Raw genomic sequence first — 26704 nt, 5'->3', positions numbered from 1 at the left:
CGAACAAGAAGTGTTTAGGAAACAACTGCAGATGCTTGTTTAAATCGAAGGTAGACACAAAATGTTGGGAGTAACTCAGCGGGACAGGCAGCATCTCCGGAGAGACGTTTTGGGTCGAGATCCTTTCAGACCAAAGTGTTTACATTTTTTGGGGACAATATGGGCAGTAATGGAAAAACATCACAACCAATGAATTAATGTCACTGTTTTTAGCAGATTGATATTTAGTCCACATCTTATTTTGAAATGGAAAGGAGTGCCTGACACAGAAAAATTTAAATAAAAACACTAAGTTTATTCAAAAAGGTTTTCCACAACCTTCCAAAAAGTGAAAATGTAACATGTTGACAACACAAGCAAGAGATTTTGCTCAGATTACACTATCAGTATTCCATGGTATAATTCTATTAAATTATGGTCATGAAAAATTTACAGAAAATCATGACGAAGAGATTTCTGGAAAGCAAAGAACTGTAGCTGGAGTCATTTTCCAGGTGCATCATCTACAATTGCAAAAATGGCTCATGCCATCTTTTCTCTTGCCTATATGATCCACTTTTAATTTGGTTGTCCTCATGCAGGGTAACCTTCCATTTGGTGTCTTATGACAAACGCACGTCAGTAAAAGCAGATAGCTCTGGTCCCGCGTTTTAATCTTGGTAAAATTAGATACAATAGTCCAAATAACAGAAGGCTTTCATATCCAGGACAGCGACAAGAGTGCACTCATCTTTATTTCAGCCAATGTTTGGTCAGAGACTAGGAACCTCCACTCACTGCTGGTTCATCTTGGCAGCTTCAGCCCTGATCAGCGCAATCAGATCCTGGTTAATTAAAAACACAAAACGAAGTCCGGCAATCTACAAAGGAAGAAAACAGAAAAAAATATTTAATTTCATGCATCTTTCGTCATAAATTGATGCAAAAAACTCTTAGCAACCTACCATGTACAAAATTGCTTGAAAAACCTTGCAAAATAACCAACCTCCTTTGTAGCCATTACCTGCTTGTGTTCACCGGTTTTAGTTTAGTTTAAAAGATACAGCGTGGAAACAGGCCCTTCAGCCCACCGTGTTCATGCCTACCAGCAAAACCCGCACACTGACACTATCCTACATAAATTAGGGACAATTTACAATAATACCCAGCTAATTAACGCACAAACCTGTACGTCTTTGGAGTGTGGGAGGAAACCGGAGCTCCCGGTGAAAACCCACAGGGTCACGGGAAGCGTATAAACTCCGTACAGGTTGGCACCTGTAGTCAGGATCGAACTCGGGTCTCTGGCGCTATGAGGCAGCAACTCTACCGCTGCGCCACTGTGCCGCCCTTCTAGACTTGTGGAGACTAAAAATTATTGCATTAGATTCTCTGCCATGAATAGCTACAGACACCAGCTACCTCTACTCATTCCAAGAGAGGATTCTTTGTTTATAAACACCTCGACTTCAATTAAGGAGCTCACAAACTTGTTCCATTAGGCTTAACTTTCCTCACTTCATCAAATCTTTTGAAAAAGCCAAGTAAACTACATCTTCCGAAATATCCATATCCTCTTCCAATCTTCAATGTTTCAGTCATTTTATATAGACTGAAATGTTTAGATTAGTTTAGAGAGTCCACACCGACCAGCGATCCCCACACATCAACACTACCCTACACACACTAGGGACAATTTTTTACAGCTTGTACATCTTTGGAGCGTGGGAGGAAACCGAAGATCTCGGAGAAAACCCACGCAGGTCACGGGGAGAACGTATAAACTCCGTACAGACAGCGCCCATAGTCAGGATCAAACCCAGGTCTCTGGCACTGTAAGGCAGCAACTCGACCTCTGCACCACCGTGCCACTCTATGCGATCGGTAATTTAATTGAATGTATTCTCTTAAAAGTACAAACTTTATGTAATGTCATCTTCATCACAGTGACTACTTGACGAGCGCAAGATGATTCAACTCTTCGACATAACACTTACTTCAACGACAGAATTGTTATTCAATTTCCATTTATTTCCACTCAGAACTGGCCTGCCATCGATGTAGATGGGACGTCGACCTTCATTGGCAATGAAGAAGTCTCCATCGTTCTTCAGCTTTATTATACCTTTAAGACAAATGTAATTTCTTTGAAAAGCAAATATCATACCTCAGCTATTTGATTTTGAACTGTTGGACAAGAGATAACAACTCCAGCATTAATTACAGCGTCTCTGGACTCCTGTTTATTGCAGTTTGCTTTATAGTTTCCTTCTCCAAACACTATTTGGGGACAATTTATCCAAAATAATCTAGATACCTGTTACAGAAGCGAATTAACTCCACCATCCAATCGCAGGTACTAGAGCCGGAGGACTTCTATTGTGTGACAATCATTAAACAATCATTCAGTGTTAAGATATGAGCAACCCGTCTTGGCTACCTCGTTCCCAATGTAATCCCAGTTAATAACCAGAGTTAAGGAGAATGGAGTAAACAAGGAATCATGTCCAAAATCTGGCTGCTCTTGTCATACAACATTTAGTAACTATATATATTTTTTAAACATACAGGCCCACCTCCAAATTCCCATGGTTGCCAAACAACAGGAACAGTAACCTAAAGTCAGGAGTCACAGAGTCATACAGCACGGAAACATGCCCTGCGGCCCAGCTTGCCCATGCTAACCAAGGTGCCCCATCTACACTAGTCTCACATGCCTCAGTTTGGCCCACATCCCTCTGAACCTTTCATATCCATGTACCTGTCCAAACGTAATTTTAAATGAAGGAACAAATCAAAAATAAAACTGTTACCTTGCCTTCTGGAGATTTTCCATGCTGGTCCCTCTAGAGAAAGGTCAACGTCAATCTGATTATCTTTTGTGGCTCGACCCAATGTGATCTGGTTTGAGGAAGGACAGGGAGATGCACTTATTAAGGTGTGGGGTAGTAGACACGATATCACAAAACTTCATTTGAAAAAGGTCTATTTCTAAAATACCAGCAGCGAGAGCCCTTGCTTTTCCCCTCCATCCCCTCCCCATCCCAGTTCTCCCACCAGTCTTACTGTCTCCAACCACGTTCTATTTTTGTCCTGCCCACTCCCTAACATCAGTCTGAAGGGTCTCAACTCGAAACGTCGCCCATTCCTTCTCTCCAGAGATGCTGCCTGTCCCGCTGAGTTAATCCAGCTTTGTGTCCACCAGCAGCTAGAGAAGTTACTTCTAAAAATAAACTTCAGCATGGGATTTTGCCCATTGTAGAATTCTTTACATTCATCCTCACAGCCCAGGAAAGTGGCACAATTATGCCACTGCTTAGCAACCAGGTTGTTAGCTCACATTTCAGCAAAGCAATATCCAAACTTGAATCCCATTGCTCAAACAGCAACCATAAAGTCTACATCTATTAAAGGCTTTGTGGATATAAAAATCATTCCTCATATAATTTGCTTAAAATACTTCACAATTCCTCCACCTGCTACCCATTGATATAAATTTCAAAGTCCTTGAAATAAGTGGATACTCTGGTTATGTGACACAGGCAGTTCTGATGAAGGATTCTGACAAAGGCTTAAACCCATCTCTGTGGGTTGCTAACTGACCTACTGGGCATTTGCAATATATTTATTTTTAAAAGCCACTGCAATATTAATACCAAAAATAAAAATCCTGCAACTTTCTAGATATCAAGCAAAGCACTGCCATACCTCTCGAGACCTCATCAAGTATCGGACCATTCTCCCCCGTAAAACTGCCAGCGTCTGGTTATCAAAATCGGGAGAGCTGATACCTTAAGAAATCAAATCAGTTAATTTAGTCAATTAGGTCATCACAGCAGTGATCATAGTCTTTATGAACACAATGAACAATTCTTAATATCCCCAACAAAAAGCAAACTTATCTTAAAAAGTATGAATATTACTGTGAGAAATGTAACAAAAATTAAATCATGATTTACGTCATTATTCGCACACACAAAATAAGATTTTTTTCCCCACCTCAAACCAATGCCTACTGTAAACAATCATTTGGGAGACTTGGATATTTTATTGTAAAATGGCCTTGTAAACCACAGTTAACAGGATGACCACATTTTTAATTATGTTAAAAACTATTTCCCAATTTACAATTCTTGGATTGGTGGACCGAAAACATTTCTTCCCAACAGTTATTCTTCTAAGAAATCTGATGGCTCTGCAAACAAGTTACAATCAAAGAGATGAATTCCATACAGTCAGCAGGAAGATTTCTTTGGGATGTGCACTTTTTAAAAAAAGTTGGCATTCATTTCAACTATAAACTGCATCTGGAAATGCACAGGAGTTACCATTTTCAGCTTCTCCCAACTTACTGAGAACACTATTAAAAAAAACATATTGTTTGCCAATCAGTGATGAGTAGTGGAACTTTATAGTTTAACCATCTGAAACATTTTATAAATTTCAGCAGTTTTAAATGCAGTATTTTTATCTCCATATTATATCACATTTTTCTCCATCTTGAAATATATGCAAACTTGAGCTTTTATATAATATTGTTCAGGGCAAAACATGGTATATCAGAGTTTGATAAGACGGTGTCAAACTACAAATAAGAATACAGAAATCTCATTTTTGAGACTTTGTTATAGATCAACGGCTGCTTGCCTTTGCAGCCAGGAATTGGTGATCAATGTGAAGGAGCTTCTTTGTGACAATTCTACTGGGGCATTCTTAAACATGTAGCACTAAACGGTTAGTGTAGTGGGACTCCAGAATAGCAAGTTTTCTGAAGAGAACATAACATTCTGAAATTGGAATGCAAATACGATAAATATTGAAATTCCTATATCAAATGTAACTTAAGTCCTCTGTTCTCATGTCATTTTTTGTGTGGATCAGTTGTGCCTCCAGTCCATACACTAGTGTTCTCAGTAAGGCTTCATTGCAGTCTGCAGTATGCTCAAAAAGCATCTAGTTCAGTGAAGCCAATGTGACATTCTTGAAGAAAATGTTAACTGAAAACAGAAACCCTCAACTGGTCAGTAATATCTGCAGAGAGGGGGAGAGAGTTAATGTATTGTGTCTGAAAATGTGGTCAGAAGTCTGACAAAGGATCTCCAACCTGAAATGTTAACTTGGGACACAGTTTAATCATCACCTGTTACACTGTCGACCAGAACCTGCCACTTTGGAAGCTCCTGCTCCAGCTGCCGGATCTCTCGTTTCTGCCGTCGGTCTGCTAGAGTGAGCTCTGTGGTCAAAACACAAGCAGAATTACAAAGAGGAAGCAAGGTCAAAGCAAATAACAACACATTTTCATGCAGAACACAAATTGGCTCATTTGTATCCCACACAATGAAGGGCGGACATGGTCATGATGCTGGATTTACATTGAAAACAAATATCAATTGACATTTCACGTGTAGTAAATCCTACCCACAACATGCATCAAGATCACAGCACAAAACTGACCAAAGTAACATTGGCGGCAAGTCATTCAGTCCCTTCATCCAGACTGAATTTTAAAAACGTTCTCCTCGTCTCCACCTTAGCATTCGCGACTTTTGCTTCCCTGTCCAGAAGTCTTAATACTTATTTAACAGATGGAGTTGGGAATATTCCAAAATCAGTTCTGTATTTGCCTTTTCAGCATATTCATCATCAATTGAAAGATATGAAAGTGTTCACTTTAAAACACTATTTCAATGACTTATACCGCACACAGCTCCCATAAATACCAAACCCTACAGCTAGATATCAATTATACTCTCCAGCTAGGCACATGATATCTAGAGATGCAAATCAGATGCTGGGGTTGGCAAGACTGTCACGGTTCCACTTACATCACAGTGCAGCATAATCACAAATTTAGACTACAATTCAAATATCTTCTACAACAAAGGTAAACTCAGGAAAATACAAATTAGTTGCAAAATATTTCAAATAATTGAACTTAAGGTTGAATGAGTTGAGCAGAAAAGTCTTGAATCTGTATTCAGTTTGGACTCTCGACCTGGAAGACTTGACCACCTTATGGCTCTTTCCGTAATCGGCTTACCTCAGCAAACATTTGGTCACCACAAACTGAAGACAGGCAACTTACCATGTTCCAGAACATCATCTCGTGTTTCCCTAGGAAAGGGGGAAAAGAAAAGATCATCCAACATTCTGGCATTAGCTTTGGTTTACTATTGTCACTTGTACCAAGATACAGTGATATTACATGCTATCCAGCCAAATTATACCCTACACGAGTACATCAGGTAGTGCAAAAGACAAAATAAATGGAGTACAACGACAGAGAAAGTGCAGATAAAAAAGTTCAAGGTCCGCAACAAGGTAGACTGGAAGATCAGGAATTCAGAAGATATTATGGTTGATTATGTTGGCTGCTTTCCCAAAGAAATGTGAATTATAGATGGAGTTGATTGGTGGGATGGCTGGTTTACTGGATGGACTGGGCTGCATTCACACACACACACTGCCATTTTTTGCAGTCTTTGGCTGAGCAGTTTTCTATTGTGCATCTGTACAAATTAGTAAGAGTCATTGGAGAAGTGTTGAATTTCCTAGGTCTTCTAAGGAAGTAGAGGCGTTGGCGTACTTAGGTGCAGCGTCGATGTGGTTGGACAAGGACAAATTGTTGGTGATATTTACACCTAGGAATTTAAAGCACTCGACCATTTCCATTTCAGTACGATTGATGCAGACTTGGGTGTGTATCCCTCCACGCCTCCTGAAGACGATGTCCAGCTCCTTCATTTTGCTTACATTTGTCTTGACACCATGTTACTAAGCTCTCCTTTCTGTGTTCTGTCTCATCACTGTTTGCGATCAGGGGTTATGGGGAGAAGGCAGGAGAATGGGGTTGAGAGGGAGAGATAGATCAGCCATGATTGTATGGCGGAGTGGACTTGACATGATGGGCCGAATGGCCTCATTCTGCTCCTATCACTTATGAACTTATTCCTCATTTAAACCAGTGTCCAAATGCAAACCATTTTTTCCAACTGGGTTCAAAATTAAGTACTAGAAGTGCAAAGGTTACATCCTGCCTCAATAATATTTAGTTTCTTCAAACGTTAAGGGGGAATATTGAGCAAAGAATTAAATAAAAGGACAATAAATATCACATTCATACATTGTTCAGTGCTATATAAAAACTCAAACCCTTACTTGAGCTTGCTGTCATCTATCATGTCTTCAGCATCAGAAAAGTTCAGAACTTGATCTCCTTTGGGTAATGGTTGGACTAAAAAATAAAATCAGTCAGGAAAGTAGCAGTCACCCAAATGTAAAATAACCAGTAACGGCAGATAATTATATTTAATGAACTGTAATATCCAAAAGTACTTCGGAAAGGAAAGTCCAGATATTATACAAAATAGCTGAGCTACCAAAGGAGTGACCACAGAGAAGTTTTAAGCAGGAGAGAGGTAACAAGGTCCATGCAACCATTCGAGAGCACAAGGTTGAAGCAGCCAATGACCCCGTGGCTGCAGATGGAAAGGGGGGCACTGTCTATACTTTCTTTAGCCCAGGGCAGCGAAGGACCTGTCTTATCAACAGATGGGTTCATCTAATATTGAGGGTATGCAAAAAGCAGCAGATTAATGGCTATTCCCACTTAACAACCAGATCGCCAATATGCTTTTACCTGTTTGATCTTCTAAGAGGTAGTACTGTTTCATTAGCTGCCAGTGAACTTGAAGGGATTTGGCAGTGCGTGACTGATAGAAAACATTTGGGTGTTTGTTTAGCAACTCCTGAAAAGTGTCCAGTGTGGGTTGACTGGTCTGTTGGCCAAACAGAAATAAAAGGAAAGGTAAACAATACAGCAGATAGATGTGCACATTTCAACAATGCAAATAGGTTCGGATTGTGTTGAAATGTATTATTACAACATTCATTGGTAGTTGGAAACTATTCCCCAAACTTCTTAAAGTGAAGAATTGCTGGAAACAGCCCCACCAACAATCCTTCAACAGCCGACCTAAAGCTCTACTCTTCTATTTGGAGCCAAGAGAATAGCAGACCACCCAGGTCTTAAGCATAAAAAGAGGGTATCATAAATTAAGCCCTGATCCAATGCCTGCCCACACACCCAGTACTTTACTGCGTAGAGTAGTGAGAAACCATGATCGTGGATGTCTTTTCTTCACTGTTATGGTATAGAACAATAGTGCCCAACAGCTGTGATTGTTGTACTTCACTAATTCAGCAGAGCGGGTATGGAACCAGAACTGCTCCATGGGTTTGTGGCATGCTCTTTATCGTGTGCATTATTATGTATATAATACGCACTTTAACTCTTGAGTTGATAGTATTATTTTCCTCTACTGGCCCCACCCACCCCGGCCACTCCCTCTTCTCCCCTCTCCCATCGGGCAAAAGGTATAGAAGTGTGAAAACGCACACCTCCAGATTCAGGGACAGTTTCTTACCAACTGTTGTCAGGCCAATGAATCATCCTACCACAACTAGAGAGCAGTGCTGAACTACTATATTGGCAATCCCCAGACTATCTTTGATCGGACTTTACTGTCTTTACCCTGCACCAAACGTTATTCCCTTATCATGCATATATACACTGTAAATGGCTCGATTGTAATCATGTATTGTCTTTTTGCTGACAGGCTAGCACGCAACAAAAGCCTTTTACTGTACTTCGGTACACGTGACAATTAAATAAACTAAACTCATTTAAAAAGATAGTTTAATCAGATTTCTGGAAATTTTTGCAAGGTTTACCGATCCAATCTTTGCCAACTGTTGCTCTTCTGCCTTGCTGTAGAGAGCCTTGGCCTGAATTGCTGCAATAGCTTCAGGGTGAAGCTGTCTCATTGCCTGACAAGCTAGTCTGAAAGAATAAACACCATTTAAGGCAAGTGGGTTAGAGTGAACTTTCAATTACAAGTCTCCTATTAATCATTGTCAAGTACAGATACAAAGTGCTGGATTAACTCAGCAGGCAAGGCAGCATCTTTGGAGAACATAGACAGGCAACATTTTGGGTCAGGTCCCTTTTTCAGACTGTTCTTAGTCATGTGATAGAGAGAGTGGAAGGAGTTAAAGAGGCAGTTGTGAAATCCAGAAGCTATGCTGACATGGAGCAAAGCTCAAACAATTTGTACATATCTAAAGCGTACAATCACAATACAACCTTGAACTTTCTTATCCACATCATATTAGTTGCAGTCTAGTGATCTTTTGTTAGGTTCACATTAAATATAGGAGTTTCAATGCACAAAAAGTGATAATTTGCTTTTAGAAAATTGCACAAAATTGCCTGTATATGTAATTTTGATTGATGAAACCGTAATCTATGGAATAGTAAATAGCTATTGCTCAATTCACTATTTACTCCAAAAAAATCACTCATTGTCTTTCATGAACGCAATGCTCATAAATTACAATTATACCAGAGGCAGATTTGATTTAAATGCAAGTTCAGAACTTTGTGGGGAAGGAGACTGAGTATCACAGAGGGGTGTCTGGACTTGGGCCCATGCTCTGTTTCACCAATTGATCACAGCCCTGCCCACTCGCGAACACCTTCTGCCAATACTGACTGAAAGCTAAATATAAGTCAGCAACTTACTTTATCATAAAAATTGTTTGGCACTAAGACAAATAAGGAAGGAAGAAGAAAATGCCTCGACCACAAGGAGGGGGGGAAATGAAAATGATCAAAGCCAAGTTTAAAAGGACCACAAGGCCAGAGCAATCATACATGTGCATCTAATGGTTGGAAGCTGGCTGCATTGAATACATCCAAGCCCATCTCACAAAACTGCCACAACCTCAGAACAAATTGGCATTTCATTCCGGAAAGAATTCACACTAGTTTTCCACGTGATGGCCTTTTGACATCAAAGCAGAAAACGCGGAGCCTTGTTCCACATGCGTTGCTCCGGAGGTAGAAACTGGGTGCTAAAAAAATGAAATTGGGCCATTCTTCAACATCAACACCCCAAACATTAATGAGCAGAACAATCAGAACAATCAAATAATAAAAGAAACAAAAATACATTCTTATACTTATGGCTTGAATTTTTCAGGTTTAACCAATTACAGTTGAAAAGGAAAGTACCCAAAGGCAAACTTGGGGGGGGGGGGGGGGAATAATGTTATTGGTGACACAAACTAAACTATACATTAACAGTGCAGAAATTACATTTTTGTCCATGTTGCTTTAATGCACATAAACCACTGTGAACTCTGCTTGTTTGTTGGATGTGGCCATCAGTGGTGTTATAGCAGGGACTTGGTAGACAGTGGTAAATATTCAAAGCAAAATTTCTGAATGTGCATGTGATGACCATCAATTTCAATCCAGTTGTACTTTACAGAGACTGGAAGCTGATATTTCTCTTGACAAAAGGTTTCGATAAGAACTGTAAATTCCATTAAAAAAAATATATATATATAAATGAAAGCCCAAAAGAAATACTTTGAGCAAAAATGAAAATCAAAATGTGCAAGCCTCACTGCTCAACAGAATCATTTCACTTACTTGGATATAACAGGGTCATACAGGAGTGCATACCAACGTTCCTGGATCTCCCGTAACATGAAGTGGCAGCTGAACTTCACGCCGAGGTGCACTGCAGTCAAGTCATTTGTCTACAATTCAAAAATACAACATCAGACCCTTAAAGACAACAGCAATATTAACTGTGAAAATGTACTGTGTTAATACCACTGGACAGATGGTCAACATTACTTGCATATCTATCGCGGGAATTGTGGGAGGAATAATTAAGCTAGGATCTTGAAATGTGAATTCAATTAGTTAAATACTCTATACCATGAAAATTCTGATTGTCATTAAAATCCATCTGCTTCACCACTGTACTGGAAGGAAGAGACTCTGCTGTCTAGCTAAACATGCACTTGGTTTTTTTTTAAACAAATAGCTGAGGGCATGGCAGTGAGACTCCTTGAAGTCTTGCAGTGCTAAGGGCAATGGTGCTTTCATCGTGTTTAAGAGGGAACTGCAGATGCTGGAGAATCGAAGGTTACACAGAAAAGCTGGAGAAACTCAGCGGGTGCAGCAGCATCTATGGAGCGAAGGAAATAGGCAACGTTTCGGGCCGAAACCCTTCTTCAGACTGGTTTCATCGTGTTCCTTGGTAGAGAGCTCACAAAACTACTCTTCTGCTCACGAAAGAAAAATCACATACTTAGGCCATAAATAATGTGGCTCACATTCATTCCTCCGTTCTGACATTCCAACTATACAAAAAGATCACTTTTTGATCTAAAAATACTCTAATTCCTCTGATCTGCCATTTGCACACCTCACCCCTCCATATCTCAAGACTCCCTCTCCTGACTCTCAGTGTGAAGATGGGTGGGTCTCGACCTGAAACGTCACCCATTCCTTCTCTCCAGAGATGCTGCCTGTCCCACTGAGTTTCTCCAGCATTTTGTGACCATCTTCAGTGCAAACCAGCATCTGCAGTTCCTTCCTACAGACATTAAATCCAATAGGTTAATTTCTTCCTTTATCCCTTCCCTTCTATTTTTATTCGTCAATATCTTTAATTCCACACGTTGTCCCATTATCTCAATTCACCAAGACTTTTCAAAACTGAAAGCATTACTGCGGCACCACCTAGTGACAAGAACAGAGACCCACAAGCTGCAATTCTGTCTTTGTCCGGATTAAAGTTGACACTGTTTTAATAAAATAAATACCAAAGGTTGGAGACAGAGCTGATTAAAGTAATTGTCTTATTGCGTCATTTTTTTTTTTTTTTTTAAATGTACAGCGTAGCTACTTTGATACCGTATTTGTGACACTTGAATTCCCCCCCCCCATCATCTCTGAAACTTTACCTGCAAAACAGCATTTATTAGCAGCAAGTCGTCTGTTGGTTTCCATCGTCCAAGATCCTTTGTGACTTGTAGCGGCTGCTTGCTTTTCTTTAGTCGTTTGATGATGCTGCTGGGAGCTAATGGCACGGTGGTGGATTTTGATATCTGATTTTTTAAATAAAAAGAGCCATGCTAAATACGGGTCAGAAACTTCTACAACTAGCCCAGTGCTCAAATAATCAGTTCCCAGGCAGAAAATCCTATCCAGAGGATTAAACTTTTCATCCAATTGGCAAGAAACAGATACACCGTATTTGAAGAGTCTCAATTGGAATCAATAAGCACAGAAGATATTGGATGTACTCAGCAGGTCAAGTACCATCCGTGAAGAGAGTAAGAGCTAATGTTTAAGGGCAACTAACTTCTTGATGGAAGGCCATTGACCTCAAACATTAACAAAACATGATGCTGCAGGTACCCCGCAGGTCTTCTGTTTTGATTTAAAATTTCAAGTATTTTGTTTGTGTGTCAACAGGATATGAGAACTGTTATATGGAATAAAACAGTTAAAAAAAAAAAATCGGCACCTGGAAATACAACCAAACCATGGGACTTTTATTAGACCCGACAGCCAATGAGTTTAATGGCCTAAACAAAGTGTGGTGCTGCAAGGCTCAGTGCTGGGACCCCAGTTATTTACAATATATATTAATGGTTTAGACAAGGGAATTAAATGTAACATCTCCAAGTTTGCAGATGACACAAAGCTGGGTGGCAGGGTGAGTCGCGAGGAGAATTCTATGAGACTACAGGGTGACTTGGATAAGTTGGATAAGTTGGGTGAGTGGGCAGATGCAGTATAATGTGGATAAACGTGAGGTTATCCACTTTGTTGGCAAGAACAGGAAGGCAGATTATTATTTGAATGATGGCAGATTAGGAAAGGGGGAGGTGCAACGAGTTCCCCTTGTGACCCAATGGATTTTCTCCGGGTGCTCTGGGTTCTTCCCATCCAAAAGGTGTTCTGGTTGGTAGGTTAATTGGTCACTGTAAATTACCCCTACAATGTAGGCGAGTGGGAAAAACCAGTGGAGCTGATGAGAATGCAGGAGGAATAAAAATCGGATTCGCAGAGGATTAATGTAAATGGGTGCTTGATGCTTCGAGTGGACATAGGCCTGCTTCCATGCTGCATGGAATGGCAATTCAAACATATCTCGAATCTGCAAACAACTCATTTGTTTCACTGCTCGAGGATCCAGCATTGATTTCAGCATCAGCTTCCTTTAATTCATCAGTTAATATTTGATCGTTCACATGAGCAGTGAGCTCCAGGAAACATGATCAGCATTGTCAATTCATGGCTTGAAGAACAAGGTGGGGTTATAGCACGACTGAAGACTTTAACACAATGTCAAGTTCAGGGCATTGGTCACAGTTCCAAGTCCTTTTGACTTTTGTCATTTATCACTCTTCAACCACTGGCAGAAAGCAAATATAGAGCCAGCACGATTCAGCATATTGTCAATGCATTAGGAATAAAGTAGCTCAACAGAAATACCTAACAGAGAGCAAAACATTCTATGTTTCTCTTACCCAAATGGATACAAGCATTCACTAACTTTAGAAAATAATTCCCTATCAACTTCTTCTCTTCAACATAGATTAAAAAAATTAGATGATGGAAGTCTGAAATAAGAACCAAGTTAGTGGAAACAGAAAAGCATGCCAGGGCTATCGAAGGAACAAAAAAAGAAAAAAAAGCAGGCCAATAAATATTTTATGACCAAACTTTAAACTTTCATTTTTTTGCACTTCCACATCTAAACAAACGTGCAGTATTTTCCCATCATTTTCGTGTGTTTATATTTAATACCTACTTTTTTCTTCTCATTGGATGATGGTTCACTGCCAGAGTACCGCGCAGGTTCCATCCCTGTTGGGCCCTTTGCCCGAGTGGAAGATTTAGCCAGGCTGCTTTCAACTAGCTCATCATCAAATTTCTTGCGTTTTATGGATCTGAAAAAGGGAACAATGCAAGAATCTTCTGTCGGTGGTGCAAAAGAAAGTGACAGAACAAAGAGGCAGTGTTGGAATTGGACGGCTGGCCTACTTGCTCCAGTTCGCAGAACTTCTGCTGATTCGGAGATTGAAATCAGAGCAAATATCAAAAGGAAGAAATTGCTCCCAGGTCTCTGTATGGGGACCCCAATGCTGCATTGGCAAAGCCCACTGTGCTTCAAGCCAGAAACAGGTGAAGGCAGCCAAAACTAAAGGTGCAAAAGCCTTCTCTACGAGAGCTGCAAATGTGAAGTGGATTTGAGATTACCTCACGCCACTTCCTGAAGCGCGAGTTCACAGCACTAAACTGCTCAGCCCATCGTTGACAAGGAGTAATAAGAAAAAGAACATTCACAGCGGTGAAAGTGCTCTTTCAAATTTGGGATTTAGAGTGGAAAGGCAGTGACGCCACATTCACTGAGGGCAGCAAGGGAACAATTTCCTGATTAAGCTACAACTTCTTTAACATTCTTGGTGCCAACACTGGAAAAATTAACAAACACATACTTCAATCCCTAGCAGTAACATCCCTTACTTGAAGTGGAGATCTGGTCAAATGTTATTTCTTATATAAACTATAAAGTTAAAGCATTAGCCCCCGCTCCCAATAGTTCATTTCACAAACCCACTTCACACAAAAATACCACCGGCGGATGACTTTACACTTCAGCAATCATCAGCATTCAACATCTACACACACACACACACCCACACCCAGGGTAAGAGTTGTCTTTGTTCACTCCTGTGGATTTATCATTGGAAAAAAAAATTGGATTGTGAACACATTTGTATCGAGGTCATGAGCCTTGTGTCGAATCCTTGCAGGAGCTCTACTCATCCGGATGTTGTTGTGTGTGACAGTGTAAAGCCCAGGTTCAATGTGGTTTCTACTGGCAGAATTGTCCTCCGACAGAGCACAGAGGATTCTACGCTTGGCGTATGTTACAGGAATAGGTGCGAAAGAGAAAAGTGCACCCATTCCAGATTGCTACTCTGCAACGCATACGAACAATGACTGAGAACAGGGCCAGGCTTTATGGTCACGCAGTCCAACAACACTCACTATCCAGTCTCACCCTTGAAGAACAGTTACTCGAGTGACAGAGGGCTGCTAACCACCACTGAACCATTAGAAAGAAATAGCACGCTTGAGGCAGGGAAAAGTGTGGATGAAATAGGAGAACAAAATAAGTGAGCAACCTTTAATTAGTTTTTTTTTACAAAAGTATGAAATGGCTTCCATTGATTACTAAAATAAGCCATAAAACTTGGACATTCATTAGTATTCCTTCCCTCAATGTGTACGACAATTCTGTGAAAGCCAAGACTTGGGTTTTAATGCACAACATCTATACTTGCTCAGTTTTTCTGTGACTGAATGAGTGCTGAGCATCACTTAATATTACAAAACAGTGTGCGTTAAAACACCACCTTCAAAGTGGGTTAAATCACAAGTGGTGCAGCCAAGATGGTCTGGCGTGAGGTGCTCGAAGGCTTGAGCTACTGATGACAGAATGAGTTAGCACCAGCAAAAGGAAATACTGCAGAGGAAGGAATCCTTCCCACTCTTACTCGCCACAACCACCCCAGTCCCACAAGCAGCCTGGAAAGCTCATCGCCACCAATAAAGAGAGACCCACAGAGGAGGTTACTCAATAAGACAAGTCCAGCGAGGGGAGAAATTAAATAAAAACTCAGATAATCTCATCAAGTTGTCAAAGCTCCATTCATGCATTAAAATACTGGGCAGGGAGAGGGAAGAACATCTAGCAACAAGCTATCAAACAGAGTGCTGAACAAATCTTCTGGAAGCTCTTCAAAAAAAAATCTCACTTATTAAATTCACCAATAACACTTCATATTTTACAGTCAGTAGACATAGTTCAGGTGAACCTGGTAAATCTTGTATCATCCTGTAACTGTAGAGGCTCACTGGTTCATTAAGGATCCTAGTTTTATGGCAAATGGTCTGTCGCAGGCACCTCTGTAGTGTAAGCGAGGTACTGTCTACACTTCATTAGGTGCACACACCATCTCCCAAGGTGGCTTCACTTCCCTCCCATTGAGAGCCGGTGTCCAACTTTAATTGGCAAAAATTAAATGGTCATCGCTGCCAGTACGAGCAAGCTTTTCTTGCCAAACTTCTCTGACAACCTGGAGGCGAGAGCACGTGCACAATCCTTTCATTTCCTTGGTGGCGCCAGTACTCAGTACTCCACCCCAGAGAGTAAACAGAATGCAGAGCATCGGGTGAGAGTTGGAGAGGGGGGGGGGGGGGGGGGGGGGGGGGGAGAGGTGGGGGGGGGGGGGGGGTGGGGGGGCAGGGGTAGCAACACATATTGTAGAACCGTTTCAAGTAGAAGTGGCACTGCAATATAAATCAAAGTGTAAAAGAGCTCGTGGGTTAGCTGAAGAGGCAGAGCATTTCCACCCCTGCGTTACCTGGATGAGCTCCTGCGTTTGGGAAGTAGGCTGAAGGCTTGAGTAGCGGTACGTTTCTGTGCCGAGGGGGACTGGTCCCCATCAGATCTCCCCACAGGCCCTGTCGACATAAGCCTTGTCCCAATAGTACCCAGTGTACACTGTTGCTCAGCTTCAAAAAGGAAAGAGAAAGCGTTGCTTATTATTTCATTTTTAAAAAAGGACGAGCTTTACCATCCACATGATCCAATATACAGCCAGGCAACATGTTTCCAGAAAAAAATTAATTACTCAGTATAAAGTGATGAGGCTACACAATGTCCATATTGTTCTAGAGTACACACCGTTATTTACACTTAGTGTATTCACGCTGTTAACTGTAGTGACTTTAGAGACGTTTGCTTTGCCAAACATCGAGCCCACTACCCACCACCACCCCATCATCTCTCTAAAGCTGACCACTACTGGCGTACAGCTCAATGGGCACCACATGCCCATTGATACCTTGCCCTTAGTGGCCTTTCTGTTGAGGCTCATAAACAAGCAAAGAATTAACTGTTTATTTGACTATGGGAAGAATGAGCTCAAAGAATTGTAATCAAACCAGATGGCTTCCCTCCAGCAGCAGGGATTACCGGAGAGCGATCAGGATGAAAATCCCAACCAGGTTTCCTTTCTCTAGCTAAAGGTGACAACGGTCGCACTTCCTCTGGCACCCAGTCCGACATCAGCAACCATAACTCAGAGCAGCAAGCAAATCTAGAGCCCACTCGTGGACTGGGCTTCATGAGAGGAGAGAGGCCAGAATGGATGACAGTAATGGCTCACTAGAAATTCCAAGAAGCAGATATAGATAGATAGATAGATAGATAGATAGATAGATAGATAGATAGCCTTTTATTGCATCAAATCTAGAAGTATGCATGAAGACAACCTTTGATTTTAATTAAACATGGATCCAAATTGGAAGAAAATCTTCCCTAAATTTCACTTTTCAAATCATATTATGTGAAAAGGATACAATAGGAAGGTAATTAATATCATCCCATTATTCATTGCAAATCTCAAAAAGCCTAGTTAATTTTACAAAAGAATGTTGCTCCTCTTGTTGGTCATACCATTCCTACCAACTCCTCCACTTAAAAATTGCCACAATCCTTGAATAAATTAATTACTCACACAATTAAATACAATTTTCGATTGGAGTGCTGGCCAATGGATCCACGTATGATCCTATGGTTAAAACTAGGTGCCTAGGGCAACCTCCATGCATTTCTAAGGTAAGTTTCTTCCCCTCTCCTACCCAGACTTCTCATAGTTCCTGATAGCACCAGAAACTATCATCACATTACGTTACAGGCAGAGAGTGGGTGATACGTCATTCCACACAAAACAGGAGCAGGCCCATTCAGACCCACAAATCTGCTCCATTGTTCACTAAGATATAGCTGATCCTGCACTTCCAGTCTACTCTCATACTCAATTCCCCATGCCCTTGGACTCCGTAGCATAACAAAAATGTTGAACTCGCCTTGGAATACACCCAATGGTTTGAAAACTCACAATCCTCTCGAGCAGAAAATTCCACAGATTCACAACCCACAGAATGAAGACGTTTTCTCTCCAGCCCGAGGAAACAGCATTTACTCTGTCAAAACACTCTCAAGTTTTTATGATTAGATAAGACGGCCTCTTATTCTCAAATTTCAAAGAAGAGGTCTACTCTATACACGAGATAACCCACTCATCCCAGACTGCCTGTGAACGCGGGTCCTCTCAGGGAGCCGTGGACTGCAATCAACCCTCACTTTTCATTTTTCTCCCAAATTCAAGAAATGCTGAGGACAGGTTTCTCACCTACCAATGCCCCCAGCTAACTCAGTTACAGAGGAGAGACCCATTATGCATAAAGGAACCTATTTGTTGTGCAAAAACAGCACACAGCCAAGCGCTTAACCCTCAGGTTAGATTGTCATTTGATCAATTCATTTATCACACCTTGCAACTCTCATGTGCATGCAGTCACTGTGGAGATGGGAATGGGAGAAGAAATATAAATGTCAAGGCACTGGAGAAAATGCGGAAAAGACTTCTTGGAAATGGTACCAGACATAAGGGACATAAGGTATTGTTCTCCTTTGAACAAAAACAAGATTAAGAAGAGATTGGACAGGAATGAATAGCTGTGATCAAGTAAAACACAGAAACTGTTTCCAGTGGCAGAGGACACAGATTTGAGGCTATTAGTCAAAGAACACAGAAGTGAGTTGTGGAAATTATCTGTTACACAGCAAGTTGTAATCTGGAATATACTGTTTGAAAGGGTGGTGGAAACGGATTCAAAAGTGACTTAATAAAGAAAACTGAAAACTTGATGTAAAAACTTAGGGACCATGGCAAAGAGCAGGAAAGTGCGACTAATAAGTTGCTCGTTCGAGAAACCGCCACAGGTACAAAGGCCTCTTTCAATTATGCCTGAAAAATATCCCTGCAGCATTAAAAGGATCACAGACCACTGAACTGAAGGAGCAAATGGCCAAAATAGTAACTAGTATAAGCTGCATCCAGAGTGTCCAAACTTACGAGTGTCCATGAACCACTTCAGTGCTCATGGAGTCTTGGGGGTTATGAACAAGGTTTAAATCCATGCTCCCAAAAAAATTGCAAATATCTCATGTTGCTAATAGCAATAGATATCAGTGTTCTGTTTCAGGATTTTCCTCCATATGACACGCATGTCAAAACTCTCTCTATCCAACTCTTAATAAGGCTGCATGCATTTCTACGGTAAGTACTTAACAACTCTTAATAAATTCTAACATGTCAAATCAGCAATGCAAGAATGGATGAGATTACTAAGGTTTAGGGTTGAATATAGGTCATAGCTCAGACATCCTGAGCTTCATTAGTCTTTCTACAGGCTAATGAAGCATCCATCCCTGAAGCACTAGCGTGTACAATACCTTTATCTAAACTTCTTCCCTCCAGAAGACAACTAGTCTGACTAGCAGAGGAAGAATTACTCATTATCCGTGGCAGCCCGATACACTTGAATCACAGTTGGAAGCTTTCTCTGTGTCTCATTGACCAAGAGATTATGGATCTGCAAAATAAAATTCAAAAACAGAACTTAAAAATCAGTGATTCCGTTAAGTTCACATTCCCTTACTTTCTCTTCCATGTGGAGACTCGCCAAACTCCACTCCTTGTCCTGGACATGGTTTTTAAACAGAATCATAAAATGGTAACAGCACAGAAGGAGGCCATTTGGCAGATCAAGTCCATGCAGGGTCGAGTGCAATAATCCAGCAAGTCCCACTCCCCTACTTTATCCCCAGAGCCCTGCAGACATTTTCCTGCCAGGTACATGTTCAGTTTCCTTATGAACATTATGGTTGAACGCACCTCCACTACACACCTCCAACCCCTGGCATGGCATTCCTGTTTCACGATTGCTTCGCCATTCAGGTTTTGCTCACTTCACTTCAGGTACTTCTCCTGAGACGTACAGGTTTGTAGGTTAATTGGCTTGGTGTAAATGTAAAAATTATCCCTCGTGTGTGTAGGGTAGTGTTAATGTGCGGCGATCGCTGGTCGATGCTGACTCGGTGGGTGGAGGGCCTGTTTCCACGTTGTATCTCTAAACTAAACTTCTGTCAATAATTCTTATTGCTCTGCTCTCCGATTCTTGTTCCTTTAACCAATGGGAACAAGCTCTCTCTATTTACAGTAAATAGTTTAAAACTGCTTTATCTACACTCAATTATATAGGCTTTGCTGGGGAACAGTTAGGCTGTGCCACATGCAAGACATCACCTTGCATCCCAGTCAGTTCTTTTGCACCTTTTCAATCTACTACAGGCTATCAAATCCGTTCATTACACTTTGGTAAAAATTAGTTTGCACAACTGAAGTCATAACCTCAATTTAAACGCACATTTATGTACTTGTCAACCCCATCTCACCAGATTCATAGTCGATAAGTGGCCCCCAAAGAGAAACTGTACATTTTCTCTCTCCCCAATCACTTCCTGATTCACTAGTAGCATATTATTACAGAAAATTTGCTCACGTTGTTTAACATAATTGTTCTTTCAGAAACAGAAAGGCTTTACCTTTTGAAGACAAGAAAATTCAGGGGAAGTCTTTTTGCTTTTTGTTTTTCTTGGCTTGGCAGCTAGTTACTTGTTCTCCAATCTGCTCATTGTTCCCACACATATGCCAATAGCCAAGTTTGATGCAAACATAGAACAAAGGGAATAGTTCATATGAGCAAAGGTACTGGCACATGCTTATTAATTTTCCAACCAGATCTTTCATCCACTGTAATTTTGTGAAAAGACAAATTTGATTACAACACTAGATAACCACGTTAAACAAAAATTAAAATCCACATCTTGGGTGTTATTTTACCAGAATTATTTTTTTCGGGTAAGCATTTGCTTAGACGCAATGCTTCAACTAATGCTTGAATGTCTTGTGAAACCTTGTGCAAGGAAAATGAGACACTCATTTGCAATTTCTGCAATAGTGCAGGTTATCAAACTATGGAAAAAATTGTTTTAAAATGCAGCAAAGCTATTCTGATGCAAGTCAAATAAGTTACGCTGCCTTTCATACTCATCAAAACAAACCCCATCCTGCCCACTCACCTGTAATCACCCCAGCTCTGCCCAGTATCCACCAAAATGTGGTGCGATATAGATTCCTGGCCACCTGCCTTGACCAACAAGGTGAAACGGTTATAGGTTCAAAGGCCACTCCTGAACATCAGCACCTTGACCAAAATATGTGGCTTCAGTTTTCTCAATGCTTAGCTCGAAGAAATTGCAGTTCATTCAAGTTTAAGAGGCAGCCCGACATCCCAGAGTTAGCAGTAGTCAAGAGGGATGATGAAGAGATACACATGATCATTATACATGCAAAACCAGTTATGGAAGAAAAGGTCAAGAATAATCCTTAGGCTGTAAGAGAAGCTATTGCACTGGACGTATGGGGCCTGATCAGATACGAGTGAGCAAAACCAAGCAAGGGCAGTTAGTGAGCTGTTGAAGAGCATGTGTGTTGGATAAAGAATGGTTTGTTGACTGTCTCAAAAGCTCCAGAAGACAAAATATCATGTCCTGCAATGGTCACAGAGAAATTCTGGTAACTTTGATCAACGCAATTTGAGTGACGTGGAACATGCAGAAACCCTATTAGAAACAAACTGGTCTGTTGAAGTAAGATCTTGATTTAATGCTGCATCATTAAAAGTTCCGATTCCAGGAAAACAGCAGCATAATCGCAGATTGTTTGACAAACATTGAGACTACATGTTGCATGTAGCAGTGCATTTCCATGGACATGGAAAGCCCAGTGAATTATGTGGCATGGCCTTGTTATTTAGGAGAAAGTGCCATCGACATGAGCTAACAGCCAATCTTACTGAAAAATTCTTTCAGATGGCAAAGCGGAAAACAATCAGCATCATTTTTAAACTTGTTAAAAAGTTGCACTCACTAAATTGACACCAGAGTCCAGAAACAGGCACTCTATGCCGAGCTCAGTTAGGAAGACTTATAGGGGGGTTGCACGTAAGGTCACTGGGTCATAGGGCTCAACGCACGAAGCCGCTAAATCCAACTGGAAGACATCCGTCACTTCCGGTATATGTTATTAATGCTAGAAACGTGTACTTTCCTACCTGTTAAAAACCGCCAAAATTTTGAATTTTTGCGCTGAAAAAAATGGTGGGAGTCGGGTAAGTGTGAGAGACATGTACCCAAATTTAGAATTCCAAAACGTGAAGCGAAATGAAGGTATAGAGAAGCGAGAACTGAAGGGACTACAGCAACTAAAGTGCTTGGTAAACATTGAAAATATTGGGAATTATCGCGTTTGCTCACTGCATTTCATCAAGTAAGGCATTATTTGTGTTTTTTCTTGATTCCTTTGGTATCTAAAAAGTCTCAGAAGTGATAAATCTGGCTGTAAATTTTTCTTCAGATGCGTTTTCATTTTGTATGTAAAAACCCACAAGAACCATGGGCGATTTACAGCCAGATTTATCACTTCTGAAACTTTTTAGATGCCAAAGGAATCAAGAAAAAACACAAATAATGCCTTACTTGATGAAATGCAGTGAGCAAACGGCCAATGTTCGCTAAGCACTCTGGCTGTTGTTGTCCCTTCAGCTCTCGTTTCTATCTACTGTCATTTCTCCTCACTTTTGGAATTCTGAAGTAGGCTAAATGTCTCTCACGCTTATCCCGATTTCCATAATTATTTACAGCGCAAAAATTGACTATTTCAGCGGGTTTTAACGGGCCCGCTACGCTGGAAACAATGGTAAGTGCCTACCTACAGTACATCGCGTGTAATCCATTTGGAGTATCGTAGCAACAGTACGGGTCATGGGTCGTGACCCGACTGCCGTGAAACCTCCCTATAAGTGGAGAGAGGAAAAGGTTCAAGCCTCCTTGAAAAAGTATATAACATCCCCATCGACTCTCAGGAATCCCTGGCCCAGAACCACTCAATTGTGGAGGACCTCATAGGATAGTTTGGAGAACTGAATCCACAGATTGGGATCACATGGAAGCCCTGAAAACGCAGTGGGAGGCACACAATACCCAATTCCCAATCTACTTTGTTGCAGCCTTTGCACTTTTTATCTGCATTATGTGGTGTATGACTTGCCTGAACAACCTACATTAATATTGTCACCTGTAACAAGAATAGTTTTTCATTGTGTCTCTGTACACTTGATAATAATGCGCCAACCACCCCATTAGGCACCCTCTGCCCACAGATGGGCCGAATGGCATAATTCTGCTCATATCACTTATGAAGAACACGGGTGGAAGCAAGGCATCCTGAATCCAGAGGGCTGCATGAGAAGCAGTAAACAAGTGAAAGAGGATGAAGAGGGTCTGTTCCGAACTTGTCGAACCGACAAAATGACATCGGACAGCATAAACGGCTTTAAGCTGACTTACTCCAGCATTTTGTTAAAGAAGGAACTGCATATGCTGGAAAATCGAAGGTAGACAAAAAATGCTGGAGAAACTCAGCGGGTGCAGCAGCATCTATGGAGCGAAGATTTCCTTCGCTCCATAGATGCTGCTACTCCAGCGTTTTGTTCACTTTCAACGCGTTTAAGATAGCGATTTTGATCGGTTGTTCCCATAGCAGAGACAGAAACGTAATTTGGAGGGGAGCGAGGGAGGGATATTAACAAAAAGCTTCAGAGGCACCAAGTCTGTATCTTGACGCATAACCACCATCACTGGTTGTCGCATACGTTAGGAGGGTCATGTGCAAGTCAGCCTGCACAACATGGGGTGGAACCCTCTCCAAGACAGACAGACGTGAAGCTCACCGTTTGACCTGTTTTTACAAAATGTTAAATGGTCAGCTCGACATAGACTACAAGACCTACACCAAACCAAAACCAATTAGGAGCAGACGAGAATTTGAGATTCCAGCTACCAAGGTAATTCGTTCTTCCCCCGCCTGCACAATTAAAGCACGGAATAATCTTCACCCTACCATAGTTACCCAACCAGATGCAACTACATTTAAAGTAGCTCTTTCTTCGCAAAAACCCTTTCTGGCTTAAGCCCTCCCTTCACCACCTCCAGTTTAAATTCAATTTGGAATATTTTGGAGGGCCAAGAAACCTGGAAGCACCGAAGGCACAGACCGGACGCCCAACGAGAACCTCCATAAATCTCCCGAAGCAGCAGTTATATCCGCAAGGTATAACCTCGGCATAAAATAAACCCCCCAAACATACTCAACCCCCCGCAGGGGAAAAACGTACCTGCTATCGATAAAAACTCCAAATGTCTGACTATAATTCAGCACGAGCCTCCGCTGCTCCACACAGGCCCCGCCGAGCCACAACCACCGCCCGCCAACGCTTCCGGGTCACAGTGGCAACGTTTAAAAAAAAAATTAAAAAGAAAAACACACATCTTGCCCGTCTTAAATTCACGCAATCAGAAGGGGGTTTCGGTTTTTCTAATCATTTCAAAATGAACTAAAATATTCGTCTTCAAACAAAGTAATCATTTCCGGGTCATCAACCGAGGCGGACAACAAAGATCTTCAGGCGGGAAAGCTGCCCCTGGAGGGAATGTATGTTAAGTGCTTCGAAATGATTTTAGATCGATTTAACTAAGCGTTCAGATGCTTGATTCAGCATTCAAAGTATAGTTTGGCAGCATTTTGTTGTTATTCTAAAGTATCAGATTAGAAATGACTTGGTGGATCCATGGATAGGTGATGTTTCAGGTCGGGACCCTTCTTCAATAGTTTAAATGTGTTGGAAGGAACTGCAGATGCTGGTTTAAACTGAAGATAGACACAGAAAGCCGGAGTAACTTAGCAGGACAGGCAGCATCTCTGGAGAGAAGGAATGAGTGTCTATCTTCAATGGTTTAATTTGTGGGTTTGCCTCTGTTAGTAATACTGTTGCTGTTGAGGTTTTAGGTCAAGTCTCGCTTCAGAAAATGGCTGACACTGACCGAGACTTACCGAAGGTGTCATTTTTTTCAATGCCCACTCGCTGGCTTGGTGGGTAGTTGCATTTGTGGTTTATTGGACTTTTGCCATCACTCAATCTGCCTGGTTCTCTTGATTCCAACCCTGCCTCAGTTCAGGTTATCTGAAACCATCCATACGTTTATTAGCTCTGGAAAACCATCTCAACATACTCCTGGCTGGGATCCCTAAATCATAATCATAATCAGAATTTATTAGCCAAGTATGTTTGTCAACAGACGAGGAATTTGGTTTGCCACACAGTTATACCAAAAAAGCAACAAGACACACAACTACATAAAAAATTGACATAAACATCCACCACAGCGGCTCCTCCATATTCCCCACTGTGATGGAAAGCAATAAAGTCTTATCTTCTTTCCTCCTGCGGTCGAGGGAGTTGAACCATCCGCAATTGGGGCGGTTGGAGCTCCCGAAGCCGCTCCCATACCAGGGACAGCGAGCTCCACGTTGTTAAAGCCCGCAGGCTCCCACGGTTGGAGCTCCTGAAGTCGATCCCTGGCAAAGGGATTGCGAGCTCCACGAGGGTAAGTCCGCAGGCTTCAAAGTCAAAGTCAATTTTAATCGTCACGTACACCCGAAGGTGCAGTGAAATGAATTTTCCAGCAGCGATACACTTAAAAGGAACACACAATACACAATAAAATTTAACACAAACATCCACCACAGCATTCTTCACTGTGGTGGAAGGCAGCAAAGTTCGACAAAGTCCGCGGTTGGAGCTACCGAGGTCCCAGCAAGAGGCCGCCAGCTCCACGATGTTAGGCTGCAGTGCAGACGGAGATACGACACAGAAAAAGTCGCATCTCCGTCGAGGAAAGAGATAAAAAAAGTTTCCCCCATCACCCCCCACATAACACAAAACTAAAGATAAACTAAAACATACGTTTTACAACAAAGTAAAAACACAAAGAAGGAAAAAAGACGAGGCAGACCAGTGGCGAGGCAGCCATCGTTCGGCGCCCCCTGGTGGTAAATCTATCCTCAATAAAACTTCAGTTGTCTAAACCTTTGTTGTCAATGTTCTAATTGATACCAAGTCCCATTCAAGAGCCAAGTGTGTTTAATTGGCATATTACCAACAACAGAACAATCCAATTCTTACTTGCAGCAGCCGAACGGGCCTTTAAACATAGTAAGAGAACGTTAGATTTAGTTCGTAGAGCTAAGGGACTCAAGGGATATGGGGGGAAAAGCCGGAACGGGGTACTGATTTTGGATGATCAGCCATGATCCTATCGAATGTCGGTGCTGGCTCGAAGGGCCGAATGGCCTACTCCTGCACCTATTTGCTATGTTTCTATGTTACTCATAGATAACAATAATAAACAAAACAAAAAATCAATAAATGATAAACCCCAATATTAGTGCAAAAACCTTAAAGTCCTTAGTGCACAGGCAGTTCATAATTCATAGTGTTTGAAAGACTGGTGGCTTTAGGGAAGAAGCTGTTCCTAAACCTGGCGTCACTGTTTTCAGACGACTGAATCTTCTCCCCGATGGCATGTGAAATGAGAGCTTGGCCACGTTGATGATTTTTGAGGTAGTGCCTCCTGTAAATCCCTTCAATGGTGGGGAGGTCAGTAGCTATGATGGGCCAGGCAGTGTTCAATCTCCTGTGTTCCTGGGCGTTTGAGTTGCCAAGTCACCACTGTACACGCTGACAAACCTTGAGTCAATTTTAAGATTCTTCAATTCAATTCAATTCAATTCAATTCAACTTTATTGTCATTGCACAGATACAAGTATGGGTACAACAAAATGCAGTTTAGCGTCTGTTCGTAGTAATAGTGCAATATAGAAATAAAAATACAGAATAAGCAAACAATGTGGACGGAGAGACTGGAGAAATCTATCGGCGGGACTCCGAGTTCAGCAATGTGATAGT

At 41.4% G+C, this 26704-nt stretch overlaps 1 protein-coding gene across 3 annotated transcripts; it reads right to left on the bottom strand.

Moving 5' to 3' along the window:
- Positions 1-274: 274 nt before the first annotated feature.
- mcrs1 (microspherule protein 1) lies at positions 275-24214 on the bottom strand. 3 transcript variants are annotated; one of them, XM_055664450.1, is made up of 16 exons: positions 24074-24214; positions 20382-20463; positions 19230-19369; positions 16288-16438; positions 13665-13803; positions 11806-11949; positions 10478-10587; positions 8713-8821; positions 7619-7757; positions 7138-7213; positions 6065-6093; positions 5120-5212; positions 3688-3770; positions 2793-2880; positions 1977-2104; positions 275-860 (listed from the first exon to the last, which is right to left on the bottom strand). In XM_055664450.1, exons 3-16 carry the CDS (start codon positions 19291-19293, stop codon positions 774-776), a joined length of 1440 nt encoding a protein of 479 aa, XP_055520425.1. In that variant the 5' UTR covers positions 19294-19369; positions 20382-20463; positions 24074-24214; the 3' UTR covers positions 275-773. The 3 variants fall into 3 exon arrangements, with proteins under 3 accessions (XP_055520425.1, XP_055520427.1, XP_055520426.1); XM_055664452.1 differs by lacking the exon at positions 24074-24214 and adding an exon at positions 22609-22648; XM_055664451.1 differs by lacking the exon at positions 20382-20463 and having other exon boundaries at positions 24074-24209.
- Between the last annotated feature and the right edge of the window lie 2490 nt (positions 24215-26704).

This window comes from Leucoraja erinacea, chromosome 40 (genome assembly GCF_028641065.1).
Source record: "Leucoraja erinacea ecotype New England chromosome 40, Leri_hhj_1, whole genome shotgun sequence".
In the NCBI taxonomy this organism is placed as follows: domain Eukaryota; kingdom Metazoa; phylum Chordata; class Chondrichthyes; order Rajiformes; family Rajidae; genus Leucoraja; species Leucoraja erinaceus.
Note: the sequence above shows the minus strand (reverse complement) of the source record. Positions and strands in the feature narration are given on the sequence as shown.

Bases quoted from the DNA above. Each gene is read 5' to 3' on its own strand.
- mcrs1 (XM_055664450.1), bottom strand. From the start codon at position 19,293: ATGAGTAATTCTTCCTCTGCTAGTCAGACTAGTTGTCTTCTGGAGGGA. The intron at 11,950-13,664 runs GTAGGTATTAAA...TTAAAAAATCAG, and splicing joins CATCCAATGAGAAGAAAAAA to ATATCAAAATCCACCACCGT. The intron at 7,758-8,712 runs GTAAACCTTGCA...TTTGGCCAACAG, and splicing joins AGTTGGCAAAGATTGGATCG to ACCAGTCAACCCACACTGGA.